Source organism: Gallinula chloropus (genome assembly GCF_964237585.1).
Source record: "Gallinula chloropus genome assembly, chromosome: 6".
Classification (NCBI taxonomy): Eukaryota; Metazoa; Chordata; class Aves; order Gruiformes; family Rallidae; genus Gallinula; species Gallinula chloropus.
Genome location: NC_140091.1, coordinates 20,304,959 through 20,326,502, shown reverse-complemented (window position 1 = coordinate 20,326,502; position 21,544 = coordinate 20,304,959). Strand labels below are relative to the sequence as shown.

General features: G+C 49.4%; 1 protein-coding gene across 1 annotated transcript in view; it reads right to left on the bottom strand.

The window, feature by feature from the left end:
* Positions 1-779: 779 nt before the first annotated feature.
* Positions 780-21,544, bottom strand: part of XPR1 (xenotropic and polytropic retrovirus receptor 1) — a 111,431-nt gene continuing 90,666 nt past the window's right edge. Inside the window, exons 10-15 of the mRNA XM_084265817.1 lie at positions 17,901-18,066; positions 16,084-16,275; positions 3,511-3,677; positions 3,086-3,225; positions 2,264-2,485; positions 780-1,142 (exon numbers count right to left, since the gene is read on the bottom strand). Coding sequence (XP_084121943.1) covers positions 1,082-1,142; positions 2,264-2,485; positions 3,086-3,225; positions 3,511-3,677; positions 16,084-16,275; positions 17,901-18,066 — 948 coding nt within the window. The 3' untranslated portion in view covers positions 780-1,081. The remainder of the gene's footprint in view (positions 1,143-2,263; positions 2,486-3,085; positions 3,226-3,510; positions 3,678-16,083; positions 16,276-17,900; positions 18,067-21,544) is intronic.

Genomic DNA, 21,544 nt, shown 5'->3' with positions numbered 1-21,544 from the left:
GCTGGAGAACAAAGTCCTGAAGCCTTTTGTTCCCTTCAGTTTTTGCAAATCTCCTTTCAAAAAGGGCCTTAGGAAAGTTGGTGTTCAACCGGCACAAGAGACATGCCCAGAAGCAGCAGCAGCAGCAACTAAAACCCAAAACAACATCAGAAAGAGAAACTTTGGTTTAAAATAACATAAAATACCAAAAAGAAAGTAAGAGAGAAAAGGTCAACACAGATGCAAGTTGTCTCACGAGAGAGGTATTTGCGGGGCGCGAGCCCACGGACCCTGGAGATCCGAGATCTACATTCCCGGTTTCCATTTCACTGTTACAACCTTCATTGCACAGGACTCAGAAAGAAAATTTAAAGAAATAAAATTAAAAAGAAAAATCACTCTCATATGGTTAAGTTTCATAAATAAGGTGAAAACTATATGCAACAGATACATCGTATTTCCTCCAAAAAAAAATTATAAGAAAAGTTACATCAAATTAAAAAGTAGCTTCATGAATGAAGATACTGCTCTAAGTGCACTTTCCCTGCAAGTGCGGCCAGTGCCTCAGCGCTGGATATGAAGAGGAAAAACCAAACCAAAACCAACCCCCCCCCCAATCCCCTCCCACACCCTCACCCTGAAAGAAATCAGATTTAAAAACTTAAGTCCGGTTTCAACCAGTCAAAACCGGGCCAAAGCAGAAAGCGAGTGTGCTCTCGGCACCGTCCCGTGAGGGAGTCCCTACGATGCTTCGTTATCCGGATAGGTTTGTATGTCCTTGTTGAGACTGTAAACAATCCTTCTTTTCCTGAACTGTCCTCTTTATTGGCAAAACAAAGTAAAATATTTTTATTTTGTTTGGTTTTTTTTGTTGGTTTTGTTTTTAAAATAGGACATTAAAATGAACCCAGAAGAAAAGAAACGAAACACAGTGAGCTTGTTGGAGTCCATAGGATCTGGGCTGGAAGAGCTCAGAAAAAAAAAAAGGTGTTCAGTGTCTTCTCTTGTTTTCAGCTGGAGCTGTACCAGAGATCAGGTTACTTGGGGAAGAGGGGAACAGAATGAGAAAACAAAGGATGTGGAATAAGAGCCTGTGGCCATCTCATGTGTTCACTTCGTTCGCTAGGTCCTCTATCAATACCTTAGTGTCAGAAGCCTTGGACCTGGGGAAAGAAAAAGAACAATCAGAAAACACTCACTGGGGAGAAAAACATTCCTGTTGTCGCGTGCAGGTGGTAAAACAACACTTGAAAATCCTGCTGTCACAGTTTTGCTTAGCTGTGGTGCAGAGGCAGCTTCTGCAAGCAGCAGCTAAAAGCTCTCTGCAGGCCCCAGAAAATAAACATCCATAGATTCAAGGCCAGAGCTGCTGCTGACGAGGGCTGAGCCAATTGGTGATGGCCACAGCGCCTCTGGGAGTCACATTTAGGAGAAAAAGAGTGGAGTAAAAAGATGTAACAAGCTGTGCAGACACCAAGGCCAGGCCTGAAGGAGAGTGGGGGGGGAAGAATGAGACACTCCGGGTGCTGGAGAGAGAGATTCCCCCTGCAGCCTGTGGAGAAGACCATGTTGGAGCTGGTGTCCCCTCGCAGCCCATGGATAAGGATGGGGAGCAGAGACATCTACATCCTCAACAACTCTTTCAATGAAGAATTTTTCCTAACATCTGATCTGACCCTGCCCTGGTGCAGCTTGAGGCCATTTCCCCTTGTCCTGTCTCCTGTCATCTGGCTGAAGAGACCATCACCCACCTCTCTGCACCCTCCTGTCAGGTAACTGTAGGCACTGATAAGGTCTCCCCTCAGCCTCCTCTTCTCCAGGCTGAACATCCCCAGCTCCTTCAGCCACTCCTCATAGGATGTGCCCTCCAGCCCCTTCCCCAGCCTGGTTGTCCTTCTCTGGACATGCTCCAGGACCTCAATGTCCTTCTTATGGTGAGGAGCCCAGAACTGGACACAGCACTTGAGGTGCAGCCTCACCAGTGCTGAGTCCAGGGGCACAATCCCTGCCCTGGCCCTGCTGGGTCTGACACAGCCAGGATGCTGTTGGGCTTCTTGGTCACCCAGGCACACTGCTGGCTCATATTCAGCCTGCAGTCACCCAACACCCCCAGGTCCTTCTCTGCCAGGCAGCTCTCCAGCCAGTCTCCCCCAAGCCTGTAGCGCTGCCTGGGGTTATGTCCCACGTGCAGCACTCTGCGCGGTTACCCAAGCCCATAATCATCTGGCAAGCACCTCTGACCCACGATTTGGTGTTCTGTGCTAGGGGAGGGACAGAAACATACTGTGAAGCGAGACGAGGTCTGCGCAAGGACACGCTCTGGCTGCGTTTCCACTGTTTGTTCTTGCGGCGGTTTCGTACACCGTCTTCCTGGTCCATCATCTGATCCAAGAGCGTCAGGTCATCGGCGTTGAGCGGCGCCACAGAGATGTCCCTCACGGCACGGAACTCGCCGCAGTTGTTCAGGTGCTCATTCTCCAGACGGAAGAAGTTCCACACAAACCGCCTGGATGGAGGAAAAGTGAAAATGATCCATCTGGTTCCACTTTTAGAGGTATCACCCCTGTTTGGCGTAGCACTGCTAAGTGCAGCTGGGTAATACCGACCGTTCTCACTGATCAAAGTGCCTCTGGGAACACGCCAGAAGTACAGAGAACCAGTCAGTGACTAACAGCAGCACCTGCTACAACATCTTCCCAACCCTCTGGAGAACAACAGATCTGTCAGGTTCATTCATTGTCCTGACAACGACAGCAGGAAGGCAGGAGGACAAGCAAAACGCAACCTCCGCCATCTACCTGAGCAAGGTTTAGCTTCAAGGGCTTTTAACCATCTTGAGAAGTTGTGGGGGTAGGTCTCCAGCTCAAGCACAAGCATGTAAAGAGCTCTGAAACCTCACAGGACCCAAATTAACGTTTGGGAAAGAGACAAGAGATTTGAGAACAATTGTAAACCCGAGAATTAAATGCTCCTGTTTGACCTAGCCTTCCATTTCAAGGATGGGCACCTTCCACATCGATGGAGCGAGGTGCTTCCCACCACGCTGACTTTATGCGGCTAATAAAACCAGGAAGCAGAAGTGATGTGTGGGGTCAAGAAGCCTTACCGGAACACCTCGAGCGGGGCAAATACAGTAGAAATTATATCCCCAGCGTACGGAAAGATTTGCATGGAAGTGAGTGAGATCTGGATGGTCCATGCAAAACGCAGGATCACGTCTTCTACAATGGCACAGTAGTAGTACGCCTGAAGAACGAGACAGACAGGACAGCTCATTGTACATGCTCTGCGCAGGAGACAGACCCGCTTCAGGTCTGCAGGAGAAGACAGCATTTGCTGCTCAACCACCAGAGAAGTGAACAATATGAAACCATCTCTTTGAAACTAAACTCAACTGCTAGAAAATCCCAGCCCATAAGTGTTCAAGAAGGATCAGCTGCAACATGTTCTCAACTCAAGGAGTTGAGTTGGTTTTGTTTAAGCATTAAAAGCTCTTAGCTCTAAGCTGGTAAGAGCGGGCTGTATACGCACTTTCTGTGGGTAGACGATTCCTTCACGGAGAAAGGTGTTTTCACCAGCATTTTTGTCGAAGAGACCCCAGTCCATCTTCAGGTCCCAAATGAGGGTATAGCAAGAGCTGATGAAATAGAAGATGATCCACAAGTAGAAGAACACTTGGGTGTCACTGTGGTTTTTAGCTGGAAAAGAGAAGAACAACATACTTCTGTACAGCTCCAAGCAGATTGCTTCTTAAAACTCTGTTGGGGGAAACATCCCCCCCACTTTATTTCAAGCTCTGAGAAAAATCAGGTCAGCTAAACTGACCCGAACCGAGAGCAGCTTTATGGTGTCATTTTAAATTCCACTTCCATCGTGTTTGGCAAGAGTTCAGGATTGAAACCTGCACCCAGGTTTTTGTCTTCTGGACGTGCGGTGGGCTTGCCATCCTAGCTCTGAACAGCAGGTGGAAGCTCAGGGCCGGATTTCACACAGGACACGGGCTTGTGCAAAGGAAAACAGCGGCGCTCAGTGTCATGGAAGAACATTTGCCTAGACAGAAACAGCCCTGAGAACCGGTGCGCTGGAAACCTCGAAGAAGATGGACAGCGCAGGGGCACAGGTTGCGGTGGAAGGGGAAAATAGGCAAGACGGTGGCAATACGTTGACACGTACGTATAAATCCCAAAGGAGGCTCCATGTGGAGTTTTAAATGCCCATACCGAGCACCAGGGCCTATGCCTGCCCTGTGTTTCGGCACCTGAGTTGTTTCCCATCCTGTCCCCACCCCCCCGAAATGGTTATGGCGCTCCCCCAACTCAGCTGAACTTCCCTGTATTGGTCAGGTGGGTCAAACTAAACAGACAGGATAACTCTGTTTGCTTTTAATTAGCGAATCTGAGTCAGAAAGTTCAATAAAAGCAAAGCAGGTGGCAAGGCTGAGCCACTCTGCATCTCCCTGCTGCCAGGAGCCTCTCCCAGTGTCCGCGTGGCCGCTCGCACTGCTCAGTCACTGATTCTTTCTGGTAACATCTCTAGTACAAAATAAAAAGCCCGAACGTTCCCAGTCCAAGCCAGACGCCACACTAACAGCACTGCTTCCCAGGTATGTCCCTTTCAGAATCCCCAAAGCTGATCGGAGAGGGAGCAACAGGGCAGCTGGCTCCCTCCTTCCCTTTTCCTTCCACACAATCGCAATACAAACACAACACAATCCCATAAAATGAATGGAGGTGAAAACGAGAAGCACCGTGTAAGACATTCCTCCCATTATGCCTTTTCAGGCTTCCTGGGTGTAATCTGCAGGATATAGGTCAGGTACACTCATTCTCCTTCCAAAACACCCCCCCAAAGCCAACCCTGTTAAAACCACTCTTCAAGTGAAGCCTCTGGGCAGTGAAGCTTCGCGTCGGCGGAGGGAAATGACGCGAGATGTCTGCTGCAGCTCTCGGCTACCGACTGGCTTTCCCTGCTTTTCTGCAAGGTTAGGAGCCCTCGAGCAGTAACTCGCCTCCTCCTGAGGCTCAGCGATACCCAGGGACAGGGCTGGCATCGCATCGCCCGCCATGTCACCGTGACGTCACCCTGGAGCAGGCAGAGACATCCTGCGGAACATGGGCGCTGATGCCCAGCTCTGTTAATGCCGTTGCTTTGAAACCACCTCTCCCAGCAGGTTTTGAAGCACAGCTGCCCATGAGAGAGGACACAGGTGAGGTTTAGGGAGCTCAGCAATTAGGACAAGATTTTGTTCTCCCCCACCTGCTCCCCCAGAGCCTCCACTACATCATTTCAGGGACAAAAGGCAGATGCCAGTGTTGAGTGGCTCAGAGATGCTAAGCCTGGTCTTTCCATCATTATTTTCACCTCATTTTAGATCTTCACGTTTAGCTCCAGATCCTAAATGCTAATTCAGAGGTAGTTAATGGGTCATGTGCTTTCAAAGCATCTGAAACTCTCCAAACTGCCCTGCAAGGCTGCGTACTTCCTACCAAGCTTTAGTTTGAAGGCTATGTCATGCTGCATTGGGTTTTTTTACCCAACACCTTAAGGACAGAAAGCCAAAAACCCAAGTCTTACTCCAACACCTCTGAGGAGCAGAGATAGAGAAAGCAGTGCAGGCAGGACCATCCATCACTGTGCCTTCTGCCACATCCCCAGCACGAGCTGGGTGCAGGGCTAAAGTGCAGCAAAGCAGCATCACTGGGAGCCCCTTTGGAGCTCTCCAATCACGCAGGGGGCAGCCTGGCCCTGCACCGCCATCTCAAACCACATAAGGGGCCAACAAAACTGCATCTTAAGCTGGCAGTTACAGAGGAAGGTAATTTCAAAGGTTCATGCTGCCTAAACCTAAACTGCATTATAAGTTATAGTGTGCAATCAGGTCCGGGAAGAAGAAACAGGCCCAAGTGAGAAACCTTGCAGCGTTAACCTCATTGGCCTCCAAAGGATGTGCTTGCTTCTGTGGAGGTTATCCTGGGCTCAACTCGCTTTCCCTGCAGCACCTGGGCTCACGCTGCTTGCTGTCTCACCACCCAGCCCTGCAGTGCATTCAGCTCCGAAAAAAACCCTCATTAAAAACCTAAATCACTCCCTGATAAAAGGCTCTAATCAGAACCAGCCTATTGTCTTCAGCCTCAGCCTTCTGAGTCCCTTCTTTTAATCACCTCTCTTCCTTCTCCTGCCTGCAGTTCCGATTGATACCTTCCTTCCTCCCTCCCATCCTCATCGGTATTCAGCCTGCGTGCAGAAATATGTTACTGCTCTAGGCAAGCAATTATATCTCAATCTCCGCCGGCGGGTCCTGGCGGCCCCTCTCCTCTGCTACTCAGGGGGCTAGAGAATCAAGGCATTCATATGCTCTGTCTACCCCCAGCCCGTGGGTTTTTCAGAAGCAATGCCTAGCTGTGCATATGTACCATGATGTCATGGTCTATTTAAGCAGGAACTGTTTCACCTGGTGGTTTTTTCCTCTGCTTAATCATGTGCCAGAAAACACAAAAAAAACATTTGAAAGGGATAATCTACAGAACTAGAGAAGCGCTCTTGACACCCAGCAGATCTCCATCTCTCCAAAGAGGGGAAAAAATCCAGAGTGTTCAGTATCCCACAGCAGCACAACCACCACTCCACCCAGCAAGAGGCAGATGAAAGACCCTTCTATTCAATGCTCCAAAGTGAAACCACATCAGGACAGAACACCATGGGTGCAAGCCCTCTCTGCGCATGAAGTCAGAAGGGCAGCTTCACCCTCCCTGCCAACAGGGTTTCAATACATGTTTGCATCAGCGTGTCTGCAACCTGGGGGCACCCAGCTACACCGGACACTACTCCAGTTCGCTGGGGTACCTCCACTTGCCGCAAAGTGGATGGGAAGCGGCGTACCACAGAGGCCATTTGCAACCTTCACCACAGTGTTTCCATTAGCAGCCTCAGCATACCCTCTAAAAGGCCATTCCTCCCCAAACACACCTACAGATGGCTCCAGAAGGTCAGCCAGCTAAGTAACAGCATGCTTCCACCTTCCAACCAGAGCTGTGAATGGCCACGGTGCCACAAAATGCCCAAAAGGCACTTGGGGGAGCAGAATTTACTGCCGGCAGAAAGTGCTGACAGACAGCATCTTGGATGCCCAGCCCAGGGGATGCAGCATCTGAGCAGCGATCTGGGAGAACAACGCTCCATGGAAATTACAGCCCCCTCTAAACACAGGAAAGAGAAAGGTTGCTTTCCATCAACGGCAGACAGCAAATACAATCCCGAGCGCTGTTAATAATGACTTTACTTCCAAAGAATACTATCTGTTTACCCTGCTGAATTATTCTGGGGAATGTAAACACTGTAGAATGTTCGACAGGGCAAAAAAATCAATGCCATGTATTATTGAAAATGTGGATAAGAGCACAATGGCCCCCAATAAGCACTCCTGGTGCGTCACAGGCACTGCAGCCCACTGCGGTTTCTGCTGATGGTGAGAGCTGTGATACCAACCATGAGAGGCATGAAGTTATCGGGAATTGGTGGTGGGTAAGCCCTGCTGTGAGACAAAACTGCCCTACAGTGAGCAGATCTGCCCCCAGCATCGATTCAAACAAATAAGTAAATCCTCTCAATAAGGGATGCCAAATGTCATTGCCTGTCATGACCAAGTACATATTTACATTGTGCTACCCAAGCACAGATCCTGGAGAGCCAAGCGGATGCTTCCCACCACCCGGTCAGCCCCGGAATGGCACATGCCTGCTGACTCCATCCCAGAACACACAGGGAGGGGGCTGACAGCCAAAAGTGCCCAATTTACATAAGAACTGCCAGCAGAAGAATGTCCCAAAGCATCTACCCAACCCCTTTACTGCTTTCGGTGTGGTACTGCCAGTCCCTCAGTAATTACACATCTTAATGAGGGAACAGTAGCAGCGTTGCCCTTCTGCCCTGCCAGCACATACTGTTATTGAATCCCAATCACTGGCAGGGCCATGACATGACAGCGGACTTAATGCAGCCAAAAGGCAAACAACCCCAGCCAGGAGCACACTGAGACCTCAGCATCGCGTGCTGATGGGCTTTACCATCAGCCTCCCCATTAGAGTCTATAGCCTCCAGGCACAATTTAAAGCAAAACAGCAAGATGCGGCACAGTGAGAAACTGTCAGGGAGCAGCATCTCCCTTCTCCTAGTTAGACTCTACATTTGTAGGAGTAAGGAAATCCCCAAATCGGGTTTCAACTAAAAACACCCCCCCCAAAACACTGTGGGGTTTGCATGGGGTTTACAGGGTGATAAATGACAGTGCCTAATTTTGAGGTGTTCCAGCAATCTCATCGCTTGTATCTCAGGCAAGAGAGCGTGCTTTAATGGCAAACAGGAGGAAGCCTGTCAGTCACGACTGAGATTTAACCTGATTCTTCTTCTGATGGCTTCTCCAGCACTGCAGAAGCATTCCTGGAGGATGTTTAACCACTGCCTTGAGAAGGACAGAGTTTAACAATGAGCCACTTGCCCACTGTTACACTAACAACAACATCGGGATTTGCAATCAGAAATAAATAGCCTGGAAATCAGGGCCTTCGCTGGACAATTTGGGGGTTGGGCCACGTCATCTGCTACCTCTACTGTGCTTTGAGATCCCAAAGCAGAGTCCTTCAAAACAGAATAGCAACTGTGGTGATGGAAAGTGGGGAGGAAAATAAAAGAGACTGTCAGAGGATGGCATCTCCCGTGTTTCTTCGGTACCAGGAACTCCGTCCTGCCGTACACTTGAGAGGAAAACCACTTCTGAGAGAGCCAGCGCTGGTCTTAAAATGTTCCATTAATAAAGATAAAAAAGGCCAGGCTTCCCCCTCTTAAGTGCCCACGAAAGGAGGTGTCAGTAGGTTGTCCTCTTTCCTTGCACCTCGTTCATTAGCATTCCCACTTCTCCCGCCACCGTTAACACGCAAGCTCATGCTAAGCGACACAAGCGGTGCTATTATCCCGCTTTCCAAATCCCAGCCATTACAATCCATCTCCCCGGCCGCGATCTCGTGACTCTCTCAGCGGTGGGGTGCTGAGGTTGCTTCTCCCCCACCGCCAACGTCCCGCTTGACATCTGGAGACCTACAAAGCCCTGGCAGATTTCCCGGTGGGATTTCTATGCCTCATTTGTGCTGACGTTCGGGGCGCGGTGGCAGTCCCGGCAATCACTCTGCCCAACACCTCCTCCTCCTCCCAGGCTCCCCACAGAGTTTGCCATCTCATTTCGCCGTCCCCACTCGCTTACCGCAGGATGCTGGCGGATGAGTTCCTGCCAGCATCTCCATCCTGGCCAGGGTGGTCCTGCCGTGGCCCTGCCAGGGTGCTCCTCACCCTTCCTGGCTCAACCCCGAAGTATTATCACCGAGATGGGTGTCTGGGCAATTAGAGGAGCTAACAAACTGGCATGGAGAAGCCCGGCTTGCTTGGGGTGCCACAGAGACCCACGTCAAAGCTGGAGGGAGGTCAGAGGCCAGGATGAAAATGTTTGCCCGTGGCGATGCCTCCAATTCTTTGCTAATGACGCTGCCACAGCTCTGATGGAAAGGATCAGAAAGACTGGCTAATGAACACAACTCATTACCGAAGGTCTCCTGGGCACGGGATGATGGGGTTTCAGACAAAAATTCATCTAGCTCGCAGCACCGTGACAGACGTTGCATGTTTTGGCTCCAAATAATCATCCTGACAGAGCTGCCGGGATTCCACACTCAAGGAAGCCACGTGAAAACAGCAAGTATTAAGAAAGCAGCCAGTTAATCCCATTACAAAGTTTGTTTTGCTTCAAGAGGTCAATCCAAGCACTCTGTAAGGCACTTGCGACACCTAAAATCAAATGATCAGACTTAATACAGCACTGACAGCTCTTCCAGTGCACCGAGAAAGAGAGGGAGAGGTGGGAGGTCCTCCACCGATACACCAGGGATCACAGAATCACAAGGTTGGAAAAGACCTTTAAGATCAAGTCCAATTGTTCCCGTCCTATGCTAAGCCATATCCCTAAGTACCTCATCTACTCTTGAAGTAGATGAGTAGGTGAAGTCGGGAACTGGATGGCACCAAAGCTGCCTACTTCAGTTGCGCTGGAGCACACGCTGTCTGTTTTGCCTTGCCCCATGCCCCAGGAATAAAATTCTCTCTGTAAAAGTCATTGCAAGCCCCAGTTCACACATCACCTTGTTGAGGAGAACAAGGTGATGCTGAAACCATTTCGGATGGCAGTTCGTTTTGTTCCCCCCCCAGCCATGCAAACGCACTGCGTGGGGTTGCAGCCCGCAGTTTCTAAGTGACACGGCTCATGAGCCCACTTCAGCCAGCAGAGCAGAGCAAAGGTGCAGCGAGGTGCCCTCCTGCAGCTCCCAACGCAACAGCCTGATGGTACCGCCATCCTCCGTTCCATCACACCGGCTTTCACCGAGAAGCCGGATCCCTCCCTGGGCAGCCACGTCCCATCACACTAGCCTTCACCAGGAAGCCGGATCCCTCCCTGGGCAGCCACGTCCCATCACACTAGCCTTCACCAGGAAGTCGGATCCCTCCCTGGGCAGCCTACGACAACAGGTCGTAGGAGAACCAGAGATCCATTCGGGCGTGAAGCTGGCTACGCCAGCCATGGCTACGCCAGCCAGCATCGTCACTGCTAACGGCTGAAGTCATCGTGATTAATGAGAAGCGGGCAGGCAGCCGTTAGGAGGCCTGGGAATCTCCCAGTGTGTTTTCAGAAAGTGACAGGGTTCCCATTCATCTTCATCCGGTCGGACCTGGTCAAACCTCTCTATTAGTAAGGGAGGGTCCAAACACCTTCCTGCAAAAGCCCATTAATCGAGGGATGACTCCTGCCCTGACAAGTCACATCTCTATTCCCGGGCAAAGCAAGGAGCTTCACCATCCTCTTACACTTGGTTTTAACCCCCTGTACCCCAGACCCAAATTACACATCCCTCCATCAGAGAAACCCGTTTCTGAAGCGATGAGGAGAATGCTGACAGAAGCACTGCTCTTTAGAGACAGCCCTACTTACTTAACTTCTGTATTTTTAATTACTGTCAGTTTTCCGGGGTGTTTAATGAGAAAGCGTGTGGCAGTTACATTATCTTAGACCGACCCAAGGCTCTCCATGGCACTGCCCAGCCAATGATACCTTGTGTTCAGCGGTCTTATGTGGGATACCTGGAAAGGATGTGGGAGCAGAAAGGAAGAAAAGATGCTTAACTCAAGTTTTCAGGCTACATGGATTAATTGTGGAATTATCCTGAAGTCAGTAAATAGCTGGATATTGCCCAGACCACAAGGATTTCAGCAAATAAGGTGTGTAAATCAAAGTGACAACAGAAGTTCACATAGACCAGCTTTTCTTCTAGTTAAAGGATAAAAACCCCACATCAACACTGGCACAGGGTGCCCAGAGAAGCTGGGGCTGCCCCTGGATCCCTGGCAGGGCTCAAGGCCAGGTTGGATGGGGCTTTGGACACACTAGGCTGATGGGGGGGTGTCCCTGCCCATATGAGGGGGTGGGACTGGGGGAGCTTTGAGGCTCCTTCCCACTCGAACCAGTCTGGGATTCAAATTTTAACCCAATATTTGTGCTTAAGCTCAGGAACACATTCCTGAACCCCACCCCAAACAAGGTAAACCCACAAATGCTCTCGCTGAAACAGCAAACCCCACTAACCCAGGAAGGGATGGAGGAGTGCAGACCACTCTCAAAGCTCACTTCTTCAAGCACAGAAGCCCAATCTGTAATTCTGCGTAGCCAGACGCTTCCAATGACACCATGTGAGCAAAAGGCATCAAGGGAAGAGAAAACTGAGTGGCAAAATCAAGATGCAGCTCACGTTACACAGCAGAAAGTTGGAGCACAACCCATGCACAAAGCTTAAGCAGCAGCCAGCACCCTTAGAGCCTTACAACCCAGCTCTGGTTGCACTGCTGCTCACACAAGCTGAACACCCAGATACAAAGGTCCCATCTGATAAAGCCCGGAGCGGGTCCAAGTGAGGAGCGAAGCCAAGGCTGGCTAGTCCAGGGAGGTCAGCGCAGCCTCTTCAGTGCAGTTATACATCACACAGGAGGGGGTCCTCCTGGGATGCTGTGATAAGCTGGACTGATCAGGAAGCAGCCACAGAGATGTGTTCTGTCAAGGAAAGTGAAAACTCTACAAAATAGTAGTTGAGTGTCAAAGATTTTTTTCCTAACATCCAACCTCAATCTCCCCTTTTCTAGTTTAAAGCCATCACCCCTCGTACTATTGTTCCATGCCCTCAGGAACAGTTATTCCTCAGCTTCCTTATAGGCACTGGGAGGCCGCTATAAGGTCCTCCCATATCCTTCTCTTCTCCAGGCTGGACAAGTCCAACTCTCACAGCCTGTCTTACTGGGGAATGGTGCTCCAGTCCTTTGATCATTTTTTTGGCCTCCTCTGGACATGCTCCAACAGATTCATGTCCTTCTTGTGCTGAGGGCTCCAAAGCTGGACACAGTACTCCAGGTGAGGTCTCCCAAGAGCAGAGCAAAGGGGCAGAATCCCCTCTCTCGATCTGCTGGCCACACTTCCGGGGATGCAGCCCAGGATGGGGTTGGCCTTCTGGGCTGCAGGTGCACACTAGTGGCTCACGTCCAGCTTTTCATCCACAAGTCCCCCCAAGTACTTTTCCTCACAGCTGCTTTCCAGCACATTGTCTCCTAACCTGCATGGATAACAGGGCTTGGCCCGACCCAGGTATAGGACCCTGCACTTGGCTTTGTTGAACCTCACGAGGTTCATCTGGACCCACTTCTCCAGCCTGTCCACATCTCTCTGGATAGCATCCCAAGACATCTTCTGAAGACTTGGGCTTCATCATTTGCTTTCCCAGAACCATGGAGGTTCCAGCAAGCAATGTAATACTGAGATGGCTACTCTGGGGAAAGCTGCTCAGCACTGCCAGGGAAGTTAACACCAGCAGTGAACTTCCTGGAGCAAAGTGAGGGTGGGAAAGAGTGGGAATGCACCCCAGTTCCTGGCTAGCTTAGTTAGAGATACGCTTCGTTTGCCTGCGCAAACATACCCCACAGGACTGTATTTACAGAACGCGGCCTTGGCTTTCCCATTCCTCTGAGCCATATAAAAATACTGAGGATTCTTCCTTTGGGATCTCAGCAACAGTCACCCTTAGGTTGCTGGTTGCTGCTGTGTCATCCCCATCCCCATCGTGTGTGTGTATCCCCACACCATGTTTGAGCCGTGGGGGAGTGGGTGACTTGAGTCAGAACCCATCCACGCAACCCCTGCCTGCTCCAGTCTTACATTACAGGGTAGCTGCTCTCACTTCAGGTTCACAAATTCAGGAGGTGATAACTTGGTGTTAACACCATGTAAAACTGGTCTCATCCCAGAACAGCAGAATTACCAGTTTGGGAGAGAAAACCTGATAGAATTTACTTTGTTATTTTACCAATCCAACATCCCAACACCAACTGGGAAAGGAGGCTGCATTCGGTGTCTCCATTGAAAGGAAGAAAAGGAATGGCTTCTCTGAGGGAAGAAAGAGTCCGAGCTAAGCACTGCCCAAGCAGTATCAATTATCAAACAATGATTTTTGGGGAAACTGAGGTACTAGACAGAAGCCTGCAATATGCTTTGTTACTGGGGGGACCTGTTGCTATGGCAGGTTTGGAGAAGGGAGTACCACATATGGCTAGGAGCAGGATACATCACTTAAACGTAACAAGGTGGCATTTGAGCATTTCTTCAGTTCAAGTTGTTTCCCAACAAGCCCTGGAAGCCACAGCATGGCACCACTGTAAGCACTCACTCAGCCACCTTTCAACACCCTCCTCACCGCACAGGCCAGCCCCACGAAGCCGGCAGACACGGGTTAAACACCTACAGAGCGGCTCAGAAATGCCTCAGCGTTCACAGCAGGGGAGGAAGACAAGCCTTTCCAGAGGGTCATGACGTCCCCAAGACTCCCAAGGTGGAGATCAGGCATTAGTGTATGTTACCTGATCCCGCCCCTACCCAAAAAGGCCACTGGTTACCCTCTTGTCCTGGCAGCCAAAAGCTGTCATTCCTGATGCCTAAATCATAGGCTTGGGAGCCCAGGCACAAAAGACTGCTTTAATAGAACTCTTGTTACTGCAGCAATTAACAGGTTTGTTACCTCCTGCAGCTCAGAGCAGGTCTAAGGAGCAAGGATCAGTACCCATGTGGCACTTGCTCCAGGCAGCGCTTGCTTTCCCAACAGGAAGCCGCCAGCCCTCACCAGATGTGCAGTAGGGACAGGATCCGTTCAGCTCCCCTCTCCTTCAGCAGACACAGACAAGGTGTGGGTGAGCAGCACATCTATTTCCAACGGTGACATCCTAACGGCTTGATGACAGACTATCTGATGCCAAGTTCAGAAAGAGCTGGGGACCTATGTAAAGCCTGTAGATAAAATTGGATTCTTAGCAGGTACATCAAAAAGTACATTCCTGTCAGGATGGGAATAGACCTCTGGGGCTGAGGCAACACCACAAGGTCTTTAGGCAGCCCTCTGGAAAAGTGCTATGAGCCCAGGCCCAGCAAAAGCTGTGCTAATGTGTAATTCCCAAAGGTCATGAAGCTTCCATATTGGTTTCTGTATGTGCTATTGACTCCCACCGCCACCGAAACCAGACAGACAAAGGCTGGGAGTCAGGAACATCTCAGCTTTGGAAGGAGACCCCTATGCACATAAACACCTCACTGCAACCCGCTCTGCGCCACCCCTTAAGAGCAGACAGCAGTTGTGTAGGGCAGCAAGGAGAACGACAGTCAGCAGTCCTGGCAGGACCAGAAGCTTCAAGAGGAGTAGGAAGATGCTAAATTCTTCAACAGGACATTTTGAAGTCAGTTTTCTTTTTGGTTCCAAACCTACCCTGACTTTCCTGCTGAAGGCTCTGCCAGTGTGTCACGTCCCATTGCCCCCATCCCCAGGATGGATAAGCATTAGTCAGCCCCCCAAAGCAGGCACTGGATATAAAAGCATGTAAGCAGCGACTACAGCCGGGCAATCCGGACGCATCTTGTCTTGGGCTTCGGTGACTAACGGGGCTGCAGGGTTGGAACCGAAGAGCTGTGCAACGTCACTGAGCAAACAAGTCCAAACGGGAACAAGCGGCGGGGAGGAGACGCGCGGCGGGGCTGGAAGCTGCATCCACCCCTGATGCTCCCACGCCAGGTTTGGACATACCTCCGGATACGGAGTGCCTGGCTTCCCAGCCTTCGGCCGGTTTGCACCAGTGCGCTTCTCTGCCATTAAAACAGCATGACAAACGTTATCAGTGTGACACAACAGCCCCTGACACACAACAGCCATTTCTCAGCCACAGGAAGTTTTCTAAAAACCCTGTTCCCCCTCCCAAAACACCCAGCACATGAACTAGAAGCACGTCTTGGCCACTTCTCCCTGCCCTGCCACAGTTCAGGATAACACTGGAGCGTGCGCGGTTGCTAATTTATTGGAAAATATATGCCTTGGACATCTCCAGAAAAGAATAGAGCTTTTAGGGCTTCAGAACAATGAAAGGCAGGGCAACTGCCTCAAGTGCAGGAACTAAAAGCTTTTTCCTTCAGAACAAGAGCAGAATCGAGTAATTGTCGTTTCCAGGGAGATGGGGAACTTGAGGAATCAGAGCTCAATCTGCAGTTAAATGGATTGGAAATAACTCCCTATCAGCCACAGAAAAAACATGGATAAAAACACACAGGAAAATCCAGGGAGGGCATTTCCCCACACCGTGTGTATCTCCCCATGTCCAGGAACGATGTACTGACTTTATATAGATGATTAGCTAGTCAGGAATGCTGCGGGAAAAGAATCTCCTACGTTATCCCTCCCATACAACTCCCCTCCACAGCAAAAAAACCCCAGGTATTTCAGTTTGTCCTACAAATTTTCTCTCAGCTGTGATTCTGAGCATACCAGGTATGTGAAAAACAGCAAAAAGATCTTAAATGGCTCCTTGCAAGCAAGGTGGGCTTGTGCCTTTCCACTGAGTTGTTTCAATCAGATGCCCAAACCCCAAGCTTCTCCCATATTAAAAAACTCACCCAAATCCCACGACCTGTAAAGCACTCCCCAAAACAACCAATACCTTTGTGGGTGCTGTAGAGGGCTGCAAATGTCACCACAAAGAAGGTGGTGGAATATTTTCCAGCATTAACCAGATGAAAGGCCCGTTTGTTATCACGGTAACGGCGCAGGCACTGGATGAATCGCAACCAAGCAGGGATGCACTGAACAACCGCTCTCACTCCGTAGGAGTAGCTGTAACAAATCTGATTATCTGCAAGGAAAGAGAAAGAAAAAAGGAGTTTCAGGCACAAAGAGTTAATAAATTGAAGAACTTCTGTCATCCTTTCTGTAAGAGTAATTTCACTTGACGTTGAGAGCTATTCCCCATCAATGTCTGGTTGTTCTGCATGCCCACACCCACAACAGCAAGAAGCTCATCACCAGAAGGTACCCTGAAGCCCCTTTTGCTCCATCTCAGAGGTATTCAGGTGAGTTGACATCAATAACACATCCAGACAGATCATCATCTAACTCCTTCACTGCTGCCAGTATAATTAACGTGCAAGAAGATTAGGAGTAATCTGGTTTTAAATTTATTTTGCCCTGTTGGCAGTGCAAATAATCAAATTAAGAATGGAATTATAAAAGGCCATCAACACTGAATTTTTGTGCATTTCCAAACTCTGCAGGATGTCTCAAAAAGGCTACTCTGCCTATGTAGTCCTTGGCCCATTTCCCTTGTATATCATAATAGGACACCCTCCCCCCCAGCATATTTTAATGTGTTTGGGGGGGTTGTTTGGTTGGTTTTGGTTCAATAACTGGGTTGAGACGACTTCACCGACATGACATCGTGTCACAGCCCCTGTGTTTGAAAGCCATCACTTTAGGCAGGAAATGTCCAGGCAGCCTGTGGCTTTGCCTGGAGTCCCCGAGCACGCCATCCTCTCACGCTTAGTACATCTAACACAGACATGCCACTGACTAACAAACGTTGGTTCCCTACTCAGCCTCATGGAGACACGTTATTAGCTGGTATTTATTCCAAAGCACTGTGCTGTCATTCCACTGTTGGGATCAGAACAGGGCAAGTTGTTATCCACTTGGTTGCTTTATTTATTAGAAATAAATAAAACAAACATTTAATTACTCGCCATGCTGTCATACAGGGAAGAGAAAGATCAGACAGATCAGAAGAGCAAAGTGAAGGCTGATGCCTATGGAAGCACACTGCCAACTCTTTTGGCGAGCACCAAAGCCATCAGACAGCGCCATTTGCCAGCAGCTGAAGACCACAGCTCAATCCAGGAGGAGAGTATTTTGCCACTGGGAAAGCCCAAGTCAAAATTCATATGCCAACCCTGCAGCAATCCTGGCTAGAAAGGAGGGAAGCAGCAACCATCATCTCTGACTGGATAAGGGGTGGCACTAACAAGCTCGGAGGAAGCTTCTCCACCGTTGCTTGCTTTGGGGCACCATGATGGAGCCTGGAAGGAGGTGGCTACAGCACAGAACATCGCGGCTCGCCAGCTCCCACAACTCGCACTGAGCAACAGGAAGAGGCTAAAAGCAAAGAGATGGTTAAACTGCTGGGAAATACAACAGTGATGCCAGGATCATGGATTTCTTTTCCTAGTCAAGAAGTACTGTGTCTAAATTCTTTGATGAATATACACATCAGGCCAAAGGACTGGATTAGGAAATGAAATTCCCTTTCTCTGTGTAGAAGTAAGAAAGGGAAGCATCTCTTTAATACTGCATTTACAAGAAAGGCCAATTATTTTCCATGTCAGTGGCAGCCCTCTTCCAAAGAGATCCACAATTACAAAGCTGCCTTGCTCAGTGTTTTTCAGGTCATGTTGACCAGGTTCGCAAGGGTTGCCAACATTACTCTACCTGTGTTTGCCAGAAGCCCGGCATTGTCCTCCCACTGAACCTCGAAGCTGTAGAAGCAGATCATGTATTCCAGATCCATGAGTATCACGACCAAGCTGTTGAGCTGATCAGCCAGCCAGAAATCTGCGAAGCCTACCTTGTGGAAGGGAGCAGTGAAGACTCGAAACTGTCAGGGAGGGAAGAAAAAGAGAGGAGAAAAAAAAAAAGAAAAGAGACTAATTCATGACATAGTGTCAAAGACATCTAAAGGCAGTGGCAGGACATCACAGCACTGAACAAATATGGAAGTAACAGAACTGTTTGAAGATTTATTGCTGACTTTTTGCTCCTGCTGACAAAAAAAAAAAGAAAAAAGAAAAAGATATAATTGTTAGGCAGCTATTCATGTCCCCACACAGCTTTTTGGGTTGGGTTTTTTTTCCTTTCACTGGCAGAAGAACCTGGTCTCCTCCAACCAAGCTGTTTCCCAGAATCTCTCAGTCTCCACGTAGGAGCTCCACACAGCTCTGGTTGTGCTGTTGCTCCTCATTTGGACCAATGCTTTCTTTTCAGGTATTTATGTCACATCTATGGATATCTTCCACACGTACCTTCTCCCTCACACCCACCAGCAGATTACAGACCCTTGGCATGGCCATCAGTCCAACCCCAGCTCCATTTACATAACACACACGTAGCTCTCTGCTGTTAGAAGGTGTAGGAGTGACCACTGGCACTGCTCCCACAGCCTCCAGCAGGAAAAGTGTTAACTAAAGGGCAAAGCAAATCCCCTGACCACCAACTCCACTCCCCCTCAATCCCACTTTCCCTCTAAGCCTTAACAGCAGTTTTGCTCCTTTCAAACCAGACAGTTTTCACGGCCCATTACCTTTGATTACAGCTCGCTCTCTCCCCGGTTAGTGCCAGTTACTAAGAGCCAATTTCTTTAACAGACCGCACCAGCGCCATCCTGTCCTTCGGAGATTTATGAGCCTTTACATTAATGAAAGCACAGGCTAACACTGATCTCTGCTGCTGTTCTCCTTATTAACCTCAGCCATACAGAGCCACAGGAACCTGGGAAAGGACCAGCACATTCCCATCAGCCCATCATGCCAATTTAAAGCTCTGGTGCTAAATTCCAAAGCCAAATAGCGGATTAAGACTTAGAGGCATAAAGCAGATATGGATCTTGACCCAGAAAGCGCTGCGTTCACGTAGGACGTACCTATCACAGCAGCTGAGGCAGGGCCAGCCCTCGGGGAGCATTGTCCTCCAAGCAGTCCAGCTGCACAACAGCTGCCACCGAGGGCAGAGAAGCAGCCATGCCAACCTTCCTTTGCAGAAGGTCCTTTCTCCCTTTTACTAACACTCTCCAAGACTATTTTCACCTGTTTCATCATAAAACCATCCTGGGTGTTTTAGCCAGAAACAAAGACCAAATAAAACAAAAGACGTATCAGCTTTCCAAATAGATCTCCCAGGAAAAAAAAAAAGAAGAAATTAATCAAACCCAGGTTTGTTGCTTAATTTAGGGAGAGACACTTAGATGCTGCTCCATGACGGCATCAAACTGAGGGGAGAAGAAGAAGGGAGAGGGGCGAAGAAGCCTCCCACCTAAAGTTTATGGCAGGTGAGGAGTCAGCAGATACATCCAGGCCCTAGCTAAGGCACTAGCATCTCAATTACCCTCTGCTCAACTACTACTACTACCTCTCCTACCTCTCAACTACCTCTCCTACTTCTCAACTATCACTACTAGCAGGTACCATCCTCAGGTCCCAGCTGAGAAACACCTGGAACATCTTCCAGTGAAGACGGGGCCATGAGAATAAAAGTTGTAACACACCAAAAGCTGGAGCTGAACCTCAGTTTCAAAGAATCAATCACAATGATACGTCACCAGTTCCACAAGGCAAGCGCAGGGTTCCCAGTGCTGATAGCTGCAGTTTTAGGAAGAGCTGAGGCAGCAGATATTTGAGCTGGAGCTAAACGCTTCCTAGATTTTCACCTCACTCCGACAGGCTCCCTGCAGTTGTTTCACCATTTCAACGCCGCACAGAGCGTGGGCACGCAGCCGCCGTGCCACCCCCTGTGCCTGGATCCGATTCCTTCCCGGCAAGCTGCTCCCCTCAGCCTACGTAAGCGTGGCCATAGGCACCCCAGCCAGCAGCAAAGGGGCAAAGAGCACTCTGCTACGGATGGTGGTGAGAAAGAGCAGCCTGGGGTGGGAATTAAGCTTACTGAGGGCGAAATCACCCTTTTGTCACTTGGAGGAAGACGGATTCAGGCGCAACTTGCGGTCCCTCAGGGATCAGTAAGTGACATCCCACTCATGAGCACCAACAAGTGGTTGGTGATGATCACAGCTGGATACAGCAAGCCTGCTGTATCCACTGAGAAATGGTGCAACACAGTGAAGGACCCACTGATCCAGTTCTAGAAGAATTGAAGGTGTCAGTAATGCTCTGCTACACCTGCTACACCAGACTTCATCCTAGATGGAAGGGAAGTATATCAAACATGCAAAGAAAAATGCTCACCAAGCTAGAATTTGAGCCAACAGCACGGCTTTAAGAATTGGGCTATTTAAACCTCCTGTCACCCAGAGAGCTGCTGGCAACCGCAAGGAGAAATAAAACACACCCAGACAGCTAATTGCATCCACTAAAACTTCGAAAAGCCTGGCAGCTCCTCTCTGTGTGGTTTGCCTGGCCTCCTCCTTCCCCCGCCACCTAATGCCGTCAGACCCAGTGTGTCATTCTCCACCATTAAGGTGATCTTGCATTTTGATGAAGCTTTTTTCTCCATCCCCTGGAGACCTTGGGATGAACTGGCCTGTGCCCAGCTTGAAGATACATGCATATCGCAGAGTGCAGCAAAGTCTGGAGATAGTTTCCAGTGCCAGCTCTATCCCAGCTAAGAGCTCTGTGAAGACTGAGGATCTTATCTTGTTAGGACACGAAGATAAATCAGCATGGATACTAATTGTGTGGTTAGAGCGCTTCCCATGCTTCCCCTAGCACCAAGGGACAGCAGGAAGAGTAATGAGACATGGGACTAAAGGTACATCTGTGGGAGATGGCTGAACGCTGGAAGGCAAAGATAGGAAGAAGCTAAAATAGTAGTGAGCTAGCAAATCAAATACTCGAGGTTAACTAGCTCTGTGTATACCTGCACACAGCACACACACGCTCCAAGCATGATTCTACGTTTCACCTCTGGCGTGTACCAGATAAATTGTTTTAATTGACATTAAAGTGATTGTATGAATAACATCGGCCAGCCAAATGCTCTTCCACCCGATGCTCCCAGAGCAGCTCCAAACAAGAATAAGGGATGGAGGGAACCAACGTGATTAAGACAATGGGAAAAGGCAGACAGGGTGGGGATGAATGTGGGAAACAACCACTTGGGAAGAAGCTGATGAGCCAGCCAACAAGTCTGCAAACTGTTCTTTTGGAGCTCCTTCCTGTAACTGGGACACCGAAGTAGCATGCACATTTACCCTCAATTCACCAAATTTATCTTATGATGAAAATAGGAGCTGGGTCTAAAAATCACAGAATCACCTGGGTTGGAAGAGACCCTTAAGATCGAGTCCAAGCACAGCCTAACCCTGCCTGGCCCACTCTAGACCATGTCCCTCAAGCACAACATCAACA